At 36.0% G+C, this 12,674-nt stretch overlaps 1 protein-coding gene across 1 annotated transcript; it reads left to right on the top strand.

The window, feature by feature from the left end:
- The first annotated feature begins 11,118 nt into the window (after positions 1–11,118).
- On the top strand, positions 11,119–12,471 carry LOC102660636 (protein MAIN-LIKE 2-like). The gene is made up of 3 exons (XM_006584159.1): positions 11,119–11,436; positions 11,559–12,218; positions 12,298–12,471. Exons 1-3 carry the CDS (start codon positions 11,119–11,121, stop codon positions 12,469–12,471), a joined length of 1,152 nt encoding a protein of 383 aa, XP_006584222.1.
- Positions 12,472–12,674: the final 203 nt, after the last annotated feature.

Here is a 12,674-nt window from a genome sequence, read left to right as displayed (position 1 = left end):
ATTGTCCTTTTCTCTTTATCCCACTCTAGGTATTTTCTAATTTTTATCTATCTCTTCAAAAGAGATAGAGAGAGAAACAAACTAAATGTCTCTATGTCTCAGTGAGAAGATCATATTCATAATAAATGAAGACAACTACAAACAAACCTTGTAGCTAGCTAGCTTTCTTCTCTTTAATTAAACTTAATTGGAGATGAAGAAGAACAACAAGATAGAGCAAACCTTATGTTGTAGACATGGTTGGTTAAAAGAAAAGAAAAAAATATGATTTGGTTAAAAAAGAGTAGAATTAGAGTAATAGAAGGAAGTAGAAGATGAAGGAGAGAGAGAGAGATAGAGAGAGCTTTGGAGGTGGATTTTGGTAGTAAAGCACTAAACAGGAGCTGCTTATAGAGGTGGTGTGGGAGGACAAAAAAGCAGATTTTAACAGACAATATATGGACCGAACTAGTATCAAAGATTGCAGCAACACCAACAATCAATGCATTGCAGTTCACACACCTAAACTAGTATCAAAGATTCAAATATTGAAGAAATGGGATACTTGAAAATTGCCCAAGAAACCAGAAAAAGCAAGGCAGACAATATATGGACCAACTTTCTGCTCAGACCCTGCCCAATCAATTTTCACTAACCCAATCAATCACATCATACCTAAGCACCAACACACAAATCAAAAGTGTACTACTTAATTTTAGATCAGAACACACGCACTCCAACAAAACCAGGGATGGTTTAATCCTTATCAAAGGGTAACTACTCAATCCACATATGTAATCCCTTCAAACAACACTGATCTTGATAATCCTTATCAATGACTAAAAGAGAAGTGATTACCAACTTATTTTCCATTAGCTTAAACATGTACAAAACAATATTGTATGTCAAATATAATTGAGCAAAGAACAGATTCACATTATTCAAGACCTACGACTTGTCAAATCATACTGAACACCCACAAAACCAATAATTTTAAATAATACCATTTCTAACCTGAAATGCTAGCATGAAATTAATATCATACAACCATATATGATTGGAAATAAGACAACATGCCTAAATGCTAGTTTCACCATCTCATCTGTCTAATGATAACAAATAAATTAAATTTTCGATAACAAGGAACCCTATCATGGTTATAGTTATATATGAATGGCATGTTACACCTATGTGTTATAGTTCCATGCCTGCACTGCACTATAACGTAACTCATTCTCAATACCCTTACTTTAAGAATCATTGCTATCAACTATCATTTTTTCTTTTTCAAGTTTATCTCTATTAATATTACATATCAGACTATTAGATTGGTGACTTCATTTGTAGAACTAAAGATATAGAGAGTAGATAAATATTTATTGGTTGTTTATGATTATTAAGTAGCTTATTCTACATTGTTTCTATTGAAAATGTCTTTAACATGTTGAATTACCAGATGAGTTGAGAACATGGGTTTCAAGTATTTGTTGGTTGTGACGTGTGTGTGTGCTTGGTTTGGATCCTTGGTTGTTACAACCAAGGATGTGTATTTTTCTCAGCTAGTGGTGTTATCACTTGTTTTCTTCATAATGGTGGGTCTTAAAACAGATAGAACTATAAGGCCACATATGGTGTCATTTAGGATGAGTATGGCATGGTTAGATAGTAGTAAGTGTAAGCAAAAGCCACAGGGACTTAGTGTATCTTTCTGTAATCAACGTATGGTACAGAATCAAGGCACTAGATACCATTTTTCTACATAATTCTAAGTTTATAACACTTAGTGGTGACTGGTAGGTAAGGTTGGTACTATGTTAGTGAGGGAATGATAAGGTTGCACTATTGAACGTAACATGTGACTAATACTTAATTTTAAATTAAGTCTTATTCTGTTATCACTTCTTAGCTTGGTCACATTAAACTATGAGATAAATAACCTTTTCTGCATAACTGGAGACTACATATATAGGCAAAATGGAACATGTATACTAGAATAGGTTCTAGATATTCAAAGCTTGTTAATTAGGACTGCACTGCTGAACTTCTTGAGAATAGGTATTGAAAATGAAGAGTTAGCTTCCTGTTTACTCTATACTCACTAAAACGAAACCTTTAAAATTATTTGAAAGGAGTTCTTGCAGTATAAAAACTAAATATAGAAAAGGAAAAGACTGGTTGATAGCGATACAAGAAATGATCGAGAATGTAATGAATTAAGAAAATTAAGAAACCCTACTAACTGTAACATGTCCTTAATCTCTTTAACACTTTAAAGTCTCAATCTTTGAACTATAAAATAGGCAAAATAAACTATGAAGGAATGGCACGCTACATGCGTGATCACAAAACTGAATGTAAGTATGCTCTAGAAATGCAATCAAGAGCTCAGGCTTATTACAAATCAGAATGGATCAAAATTGCAACAGCTCTTGAACCAAATACATTGAAAACAAAAAGGCAACTAGAGATTAAGTCCAAACAACTTGAAGGTGTACAAAGGCACAGGGACCAAGCTTACCTCGAACCCAAACAGTGACAATGGCAGTGAGATCTAAAACAATGGCGCAGAGACTTGAAGCTTTCCTCGTACCTCGATCAGGTCACCATGAAATGTACCTAGGGTTAACCAAAACAACACAAACCTTGTAGGTTAGACAAAATGAAGCTTAGACATGAAATAGTTTACCTCACTCAAAATGACACCTTGCGAGCAAAAACCTAATCCTTTCAGCGAGCACGACTTCCACAAACCAACTCCTTGCAACATACACAAACAAACATCCTTGCACTGAGCACAAGTTCCCCAAACAAAGAAACAAAGAAGAAGAAGACAACAAAGACTAAGGTCATTGCGGTTACAAAGAAGAAGAAGAAGAAGTTGTACCTAGGTAACGTAGCTACGTGTCACGGTCGCGAAGAAGCTATACAAAGAAGCTGAAGAAGATGTACTCATGGTTGTGAAGAAGAAGAAGCGAAGAAGAAGACGAACAAGCGAAGAACAAAGCACAAGGAAAGTAGTATGGCTTGGGTTATGATAATTTAAAATATAAGTCCAACATCAGTTTTCTGTAAAAAATCGATGTTAACATATCATACCTTAACATCAATTTTTGAAAAACCGATGTTAATCTACCAATGTTGAATGTGCTTTTTGTAGTAGTGAAATGTATTAAAGTCATTGGGGGTTATTTTAGTTTTATTAAAATTAATTTCCACTCTTCTCACTTCATTAAGGGTAATTTTGACATTAAAAAAAATGAATTTGAAAAGGGAGTTATACAAAACTTTTGATTTAAAAAGGAATAACTTCTCTCTCTTTCCATCAAGTTTTCATTTTCAATTTTCACTTGAATTTCTACACCATCTTAGAGACCAAGGAAAGGAAGTCAGAGAAGGGAGAAATGTCAACCAGGAAATTCTAAAGTGCATTATGGATTCGGGTATCTTCTCTAAATCTCTTGTAAAAATTACGAAATATTATAATAGTGAGAAATATGTTATCTAAGATCTTGTAGTGTAATTTCTTGTATATTGAATTTTAAGAAATTAAACTTGAAAGTATAATTTTGCTAACAGGAGGCTCCATTGCCACAGAAAAATTGAGCATATATTGGCAGTATTCTCAATTTAAGAATGGAAACAATTGCAGATAATGTAACTACACGTGCAATTGCACCTAAGACTATTCCAGCCAGTGCCCGATTGCATATCCATGAACTTGCAGAGGGGGAAATCACTGGAACAATAATAAGCAGTATATAAGTACAAGTGACTAATCTTAAAACAGTTTGCAAATGCTATATTCATTTATTACGCAAATGAAAAATATAGGAGATAAAGGACACATGCATGCTCCCAAATGCAAATTGAGTGAGAAAAATTGTGTAATTATCATCTCATGTCTTACAAGATAAGTTCCTCAGCTCCTTTTAAATTCCTATCCTGCCAAATGGTAGAAGGAACATATCCACTCAATGAATTGTTTGCAATTGACCTGTCACAAGAAAAGATGTCTTAAAGAAAATCATTGATTTTATAGCATATTTCATAAAACTAGAACTTAAAAAATTTAAAATATTATGTATTAATTAAGAAGCTTTGGACAGCTAGATATCTTGGAAACTTTGAATTAATCGTATATAACTCAAGCTAGTTGAACAACGCAAACCTAAGGGACATCATGCACATGAGACTCCTCCAGGCATGCAATTTGCTTTATATTTCTCCAATCCCAGAAATGTATCTGAGCAGGATCATACCTATGGACATTGCTTACATAACACTAGTTTAAATCAAGAATCACAGAAATATCCACATGCCAAAAAGAAAAAATGGATTTACACCTAACGGCAACTAAATTTCCACTAATCCCTCCAAGTAAGAAGCTGAAAACCTCTGAAATAATCACATTTTAAGCATTGTCATGCGCACTAACTTTGTGCTTATAGAAGTCAAGTGAATTAGCAAATGCAATTAGTTAGTGAAGGTATAATAACTAGCAATTTCTTTCTCACCCAAAAATAAAGTATAATATAATATTTTTTTTCATTCTTGATAACGAAGTAATAAGCCATAATTTGCTGGCCACAAGTGCCCAATTAATTATGTGCGTACTGAAACAAAAATTCATAGTTACATACCTGCAACAACTTATCATCTAAAATTTTTCCAAATGTTCCCTGCAGCAACTTTTATTAGACTAAATTCTCCATAACATTTTCACCGGATAATTCTTTATATTGTTTTTAACTTTTGAGTAACTACTACCAGCACTTAACACACTAGCTAGTATTAATGTATCATCCATAGACCAAATATTGCACACATATAACAAGCACTTCCATACCAAAAACACCAAACCGGAGGTCCCTCTCATTAGACAAGCACATAGACTAAAGCTTGTTCGTTTTATTTGAATTTTAATTTTATACTTCACTCAAGAAGCTTATTCAAAACCAGCAAGACAAATAAAAAACACAACCCAAAACAAGGAAGCTACTCACATTTTACGAAAAATAAAATTCATAAAAAAAATAATAGAGGCCAGGAGAGGTACAACAAAGAGTACCTGAGAAAGCACTCGAAAGCTTCTAGAAATTATGCTCAGGCACCACGTCATTCTAGTTGCCGCCACTCCTAATATTTGCAGGTTGTAGGGCCAACATCTACTGTGTGTATCTCAATTCCGGAAAATCCTTTGAGAGACTAGTGACAACAACGAAATCGATGATTCAAGGGTTGTTTGTGATTAAAAATTGAGTCAGACAAAGTAAGGTGAAGGAAACCTGGTCAAGAAGGATCGGTGAAGATGATGAGGTTGGTTTGGAGAAAACTGAAGCATGAGTGTTGGAAACCTGTGGAAATACGCAGCAGTAACATTTAGTCTTCTTCACAACCAAAAGGATGTTTTAGACTTAAAAGCTGCTGCAAATGATGTTTCAAAATTCACACCCCTAGATTGAAATTCACACACTTTAGAAGGATAAAATTTACACAGCCTAATGACACAAATATATAAAATGAAGATTTATTAATAGAAAACGAAGGCAATAATGCACTTTAGAAGGATAAAATTTGAATGGTAAATTCAAAGTGGCTTATCAAAAAAATTGTTTCGTGCCAAACCACAAACCATGCACATGAGATCCTAATCTACCTAATCTTAAGTCTTTTATGCATGCATACAAATAATGAGGTGAGCACGTACAAACTAAGAAGCATCCAACACGGCTGCGGCCACGCAAGGGCGTATTTCAGGTCAGAATCGTGTTGGACATGGACGTGCACTCTACTTGTGAGCGATGCAAAGTCAGGTGCATCGGACACAGTTGGGTCGCTGGAGACGTGCAATTGGATGCGACCCATCATCCGGATGTTGACACATCACCTATTTTTATTATTTATTAAAAAAAATTAAGAAAAACGCCTACTAAATACAATCCATCTCAGTTCTCATTCTCATGCACCTTCTTCTTCTCCTTCACATTTCCCGCAAGCGAACCAAATGCCTCCGTTGCTTCACATTGTTGCCGCGCGAAGACCATGCCAGACCTCTGTCGTCGCGCACAGTTAGCTCTGCTGTTTCTCTTTTCTAATTTTATTTTTCTGTTGCTTGGAGAATATATATAATATATGTAACAAACTGTGAAACAAGATATTGATACGCGTCCGTGTTTGCGCAAGTGAATATATATAATATATGTTACTAATAATAAGAATTCTTTTCTTCTATGAAACAAGATACTGAATTTTATATTGTATTTTTCCTGTTTCCTCAAAGTGGAGAGAGTGTGACTCACGTTTCACATGGACCATTTTTTAAGGAAAAGTTTACGTTTAACTCATGGATTTGAGATGTCAAAATGGAGTCTGTAAACTCTTTGACAATTGTGGAATGCTAGAAAGACTTTTGATAAATCTTTAATCATTGAGTGAATTTTATGTAAATCCCATCACTGAAATTTTGTTATAGAATTCACATCAAAATTAGCCAATAATAATAAAAATGTTAAACAAGAGTATATTGCTTGTATTACTTTTTGTTTGTTTGTTTTATCTTTTGATTTAAATTTTTAATAGGATCCCAATATTATTTTTGAAATAAAAAACTGAATAATAAAATCCAAATATAGTGTTAGGATATAAAGTTGTTTCCTATCTTTGGGCATTGCTAGAGTATATAAATTATGGGTATATTAAATCTCTAGAATATATAAAATTTTGGATTTCTTTCACTTTTCTATGTTTTACTTTTCCCATTTCATAATGTAAAATTCTGGATTTGTCATAAATTATGGGTATAAATAAAATTCTTTTTGTTTGGTTGATAAAATACAGAGAAAGTGACCATGAACTTTCTATTTTGTCTCTCTCTATTTAATCAAAGTTTTTCCTTTTTTTTCCTTACTGGTCATGTGCTTGTTCATACATATATAGGTTTTATTCAATGTTTTATTTTGCTTATTTCTTATTGTATCCCTTTTTTTATTGTAGAGATGAGTAGTGTTAATGAAGCTATGGAGTAAGAAGATCAAATCAAACCCCTAATGCACATTACAATATCAATTTTCACCAAATCGATGTTGTAAAGTGTATTTTAATATTGGTTTTGACAAAAATCAATATTTTTGTATTTTTTGTATATTTCTTATTATATGACATCGGTTTTGAAAAGAAGGATGGTGGATTTCAACATCAGTTTTTATAATCGATGTTAAAATTGATACTTTTAACGATAGTAATTTTAACAATGGTTCATAACGATGTTGAAAGTCCCAAAAAATCAATATTAAAAGTCTATTTTTTAGTACTGGAAGAAAATGTCAAACTCAACTTCTCTACATTTCAAATTGGTTGATTCTCATGCCAAGGATTCAATTGCAAATATGGCTCAATATTTTGACATGATAGCACAGACTAGTACTGGTGGACTTAGGGTGTTGCTAGGTGCACCCAGCAAAATTGCTGGTGCACCCAGCAATTCAATGAAGTACCCAAAATACCCTTCGTTTAAAAAATAAAAGTAACGTAATTAAAAAAAAGCTTCTTCTTTCGTGATACCTTTCTTCTTCCCCTTGCTTCCGCGCTTGTTTCTTCCCCGTGCACCCAGCAATCTCCATTCGTGCTTCTTCTTCCCCGATATTCCCTTCTTCCTTCGCGCCCTCATTTCCTTCTCCATTTGAAATTTGGTTCCCTTCATTTGAAGCTGTTGTTCCTTTCTGAAGTTGACATCCTCCATTGAAGTTGTTGTTCGTGTCCTCCGCCATCAAGGTTAGTCTTCTAACCTCCTCGTATCTGTTTGAATGGCGTAAATGGCCGTAGGAACCTTAGGATAGACAACATTAGTGACCTGTGGTGGTGGAGGTTGAAGACGAAGGTTCTTCCGCGAGAAGAACCTTCTTCCGCGCGTATGAAAGTTGATTCTGGGAACTGTAGCGGAAAAAGGTGTTCTTCCGCAGGGTCCTGCGGAAGAAGTGTGGAAGGTTCTTCCGCGGATTCCTGCGGTAGAAGCTTCTGCAGGATCTTCCGCGTGATCCAACGGAAGAAGGTTCTGTAGGATCTTCCGCGTGATCCAGTGGAAGAACGTTGTCTTCCGCGGGATCCCGCAGAAGATCCTGCAGAACCTTCTTCCGCAGGCTACATTTTTTGTTGTCGCGGAAGAACCTGCAGAAGCTTCTTCCACAGGGTACATTTTCTTCTCGCGGAAGATCATGCGGAAGTTATTTCGCGGATCATGTTTTGTTGTGTATTTTGTTTTTTTTAGATTATACCTGATTTTGTTCATATTATTAGGTAGTTTGTGCTATTTAGTTGCTATTAAAAATTGTGTTTGTATGTAAATTGAAATTATATTTGGTGTCATTTATATATGCATTAGGATGTCTAAATTGAATTGTTAGGATGTCTAAATGACTGTGTCCCTGTTGTTGCCTTTCCAAACATTTGTGGACAAAATTATAAAGACTCCACTAAACCTAAAATTTTACAGCTGTGAATGTTAAAGATATGTACCTTTTGTACAAAGCTTAAACCTCATACAAGGGCATATACTATAGACTGAAACAATGTGCTTATTATATGTATGATTGGAAGTTCAAAACATAAATTTCAGTCTAAAAAACTGAGGGTTAGGGGAAGAAGAACTCCTCAAATGTAGACACGCCATTAATTATATTTCGGTACTTGATTCTAAATTTTTGTTAGTGACATTCTATATTCTAATCCCCCCACATATATCAGGTAAATGTGCATATGTGTACTTTGGTTAAATAATACTGACATCAATTCACGCGTGACAACATAATGTAATGAGAATTAAAAGTTATTAACATAAGTGATTTGATAGTTGAATCTTTTTAATTAAGATATGGAGTTTGATCTTTGACTTGATCATTAAATCACAATTAAAAGTATCATTTATCTTAAAGTGGATTAACGAGGTGAAACAAAGATAAATTGATTTCTAAAATAAGATGTCTTAAATACTTAATGGGAATTCTATTGATATTGAAAACAAATTTGTCTAATATGATACCTACACAATCTAAGCATTGTTTTGAGCATGAGAATTCAAAGCTAATACCATATGAGATAAGTATAAACCGGTGAATCACAAACATGCCCATCCAATTGATTACACGCACCTTACCCATCCAATTGAGTGAAACAACATAAACTAAATTGTATTAGTCGTGAAATGATACATTTGGACACAGTGGCATTAGAGTTAGATATGAAGATATATCCTTGTTAACAAAAGGCCCTACAAAATTTTCAACCTTACATGCAAATAGAGGTTTGAAAACTTAATTTGAACAAATTAGTAAAAAACATACAAAACATGTGTTGGAACAAATTTGTAATGACAAAGCTTTGTTACCAATTATTTGAATATTTAATTTGACCGAAAAAAAATAAATGTTCTTCATGATTTCAGATCATGGTTAGAACACGAGGTTTAGGTCGTGCGTTAGGAGCTGGTAGATGTAGAGGCTGTTGGATCAAGTGGCCTCAGAATAATTAAGAAGTGGGGGTTGAATTAATTATTCCTAAACCTTTACTAATTAAAAATTACTCTTTTAAGGCTTTTACTAAATTGTTAAGAGAATGAGGAGTAGAAGAGAAACTTAACAGAAAGTAAAAGTGGAAATTAAATGCACAGCGGAAAGTAAAAGAGTAGGGAAGAAGGAAACAAACACACAAGAGTTTTTATACTGGTTCGGCAACAACCCGTGCCTACATCCACTCCCCAAGCGACCTACGGTCCTTGAGATTTCTTTCAACCTTGTAAAAATCCTTTTACAAGCATAGATCCACAAGGGATGTACCCTCCCTTGTTCTCTTTGAACCTAGTGGATGTACCCATCACTAGAACTGATCCACAAGAGATGTACCCTCTCTTGTTCTTAGTCAAACCCAAGTAGATGTACCCTCTACTTGTACCACAAAGGATGTACCCTCCAATGTGTTGAGACAAAGATCTCAGGCTGTTAAACCTTTGATACTTTGTGAATGGGGATACAAAAGAATTCTCAGGCGGTTAGTCCTTTGAACACTTTTGTATTAGGGAATGGGAAGAATCAAAAAAATTCTCAGACTGTGTCGTTTTGAATTCTTTGAGAAGGGAGAAGGGAGACACAAAAGAATTCAGGCGGTTAGTCCTTTGTTCTTTTGGAAAAGGGAGAAGAGAGACACAAAAAGAATTCAGGCGGTTAGTCCTTGGCGAATTCTTTTGGCAAAGGGAGAAGAGAATGAAAAGATGAATAGCACAAGTTTTCAAGGTTTGGAAAACCAGAAAACTTCAGAAAGCTTTTGGTACAAAAAAGAAGAAGAAGTTCAAAGAGATTCAAGGCTTGTAAAGGATTGTAAGAGATTGATTGGAAAAATATTCAAGATTGAAAGAATGAATTAATTAAAATGCAAAACAAAGCCTTGCTTTTATAGACTCTTCATGTCTGGTCAAGAAGACCATTTAGAAGAGTTATAACTTTTAGAAAAACTTAAAACCAGTTTGAAAAAGTCAAAAATGTTTTGAAGAGTTACATCTTTTGATTTTTTCAGAAACAGTCACTGGTAATCGATTACCAAATTAATGTAATCGATTACACAAAGCTTTTAAGTGAAAGGATGTGACTCTTCACTTTTGAATTTGAATTTCAACGTTCAAGGGCATTGGTAATCGATTACCAAAACATTGTAATCGATTACAGCTTTTTGAAAATAATTGGAACGTTGTAAATTCAGTTTGAAAACTTTTTCAAACTCATTTTGCTACTGGTAATCGATTACCAGAGAGTAAAAACTCTTTGGTAAAAGGTTTTGTCAAAAACTCATGTGCTATTCAAAGTTTTGAAAAACTTTTTAATACTTATATTGATTGAGTCTTTTCTTTATTCTTGAATCTTGATTCTTGAGATCTTTGAACCTTGAATCTTGATTCTTGATTCTAGGCTTTCTTCTTGAGTCTTGAATTCTTCTTGATTCTTTTCTTGAACTCTTGACTTGTTCTTGATTCACTTGAGATGTTATTTGATTCACTTGAGTTGTTCTTTGATCTTTGAGCTTTTTGTTCATCACCTTTGTCATCATCTTTTGTTGTCATCATTATTATCATCAAAACACCTTTGAATCACATTCACCATGAAGCTTTGCTTCTACAGAGGCATTAGTGAGGATGCGCATGAGGCTGATGTTCCTCGGCGTCGCAAGCCTACTGCTTCAGCACGTAGGCAACGGGTTCGTCTGCATGAGGATGTCACTGAGAGACCTGAGTATGTGCCTCAGTTGCATGAGGATGTTCCTCATGTGTCTAATGCCACCCCAGAGATGACAGGCGCCGCCGATGCTGTTCAGACAGAGGGAGTGGCTACTGATGGGAGCTTGGGGTCACCTGCTGCAGATGAGGGATTTCCCGGTGGACCACGCGACCCATCGATTTTGACCGATTTTGCTGAGCATGTCGCACACAACATCTGGAGTGGATAGGTACGTAGTTTTAAATGTTGACTAATTACATAAAAATTATTTGTAGTTGGATTGTTTTTTATATACACGTTATTATAAATTGTTATTCAATTTAGAAGCGACCCGATCTGAAGTTGGTCTCCCACGATAGAAAAGTAGATAAAATTGGGAGATCAGCGCTTGAGATCGAAGGGTTGATTGTTGGCACCGGATTGAGTCCAATGATCAGGTGTTTTGTTATCACCACTGATCCTGGACTTATATCCGCCTTTTTCGAGAGGTGGCATCGCGAGACTAGCATGTTCCACCTGCTAGTAGGCGAGTTGACGATCACGTTGGATGACGTGGTGTCACTCTTACACCTTCCCATCACTGGCGCGCTACATACGTTCGAGCCGCTTGTTACTTCAGACTCGATTGGTCTACTGACGGAGCTTCTTGAGGTCAATCATGAGGAGGCTACATTTGAGACCCGACAGGCTAGTGAGCCTCATGTCCGGTTGGGGTGGCTTCGGGACTTGTATGAGAGCCAGTGCAGGGCCAGACGATGGGTTGTAGTAGCCCGCACGTATCTGCTCCACTTGGTGGGTTGTACTCTTTTCGCCAACAAGAGTTCAACCCATGTACATGTCGTGCACCTAAAGGCTTTCAGGGACTTGGCCCAGGCAGGGGGATTCGCCTGGGGAGCGGCTGCATTAGTCCACATGTATGACCATCTGAATGTCGCGTCGCAGGCCTCTACACGGCAGCTGGGCGGTTATATTACACTTCTCCAAGTACGTATTATCACTGATAATTTAAATTGAAGTAGCATTCAATCTCTTTTTTTTATTGATGTTGACTATGTGTTTGTAGTGCTGGATATACGAGCACTTTCCTACAATGCATACATCCGTCGTTCATGATGCTTATGATGAGGGGAGCCCACGGGCCTGCAGGTGGCTTACAGGTAAGGCTCATATGACGGGGATCAAGGGAGCCTCGTATCGGAGACGTTTGGATGCCCTGACTGTGACTGACGTGTGCTAGATGCCCTATGGTGAGCATCGGGGAGTCAGGGCCTTTGACTTGATATCGTCGTACACCGGCCAGCTCAGATGGGGTCAGATTATGGTGTACGTTCGACCTGAGTGGGTTCTTCGACAGTTTGGCTACCTTCAGACGGTCCCTCCGCCGTCGGTTTGTGATTCTTTGACGGGTGATGATATAGATGACCGGTAGCTGCATCTTTC

This window comes from Glycine max, chromosome 7 (assembly GCF_000004515.6).
Source record: "Glycine max cultivar Williams 82 chromosome 7, Glycine_max_v4.0, whole genome shotgun sequence".
NCBI classification, from domain to species: domain Eukaryota; kingdom Viridiplantae; phylum Streptophyta; class Magnoliopsida; order Fabales; family Fabaceae; genus Glycine; species Glycine max.
Note: the sequence above shows the minus strand (reverse complement) of the source record. Positions and strands in the feature narration are given on the sequence as shown.

Excerpts from the sequence above, each read along its gene's own strand:
- LOC102660636 (XM_006584159.1), top strand. The coding sequence starts at position 11,119 with ATGAAGCTTTGCTTCTACAGAGGCATTAGTGAGGATGCGCATGAGGCT. Across the intron at positions 11,437-11,558 it reads TGACCGATTTTGCTGAGCAT|AAGCGACCCGATCTGAAGTT; the intron begins GTCGCACACAAC and ends TATTCAATTTAG. Across the intron at positions 12,219-12,297 it reads GTTATATTACACTTCTCCAA|TGCTGGATATACGAGCACTT; the intron begins GTACGTATTATC and ends ATGTGTTTGTAG.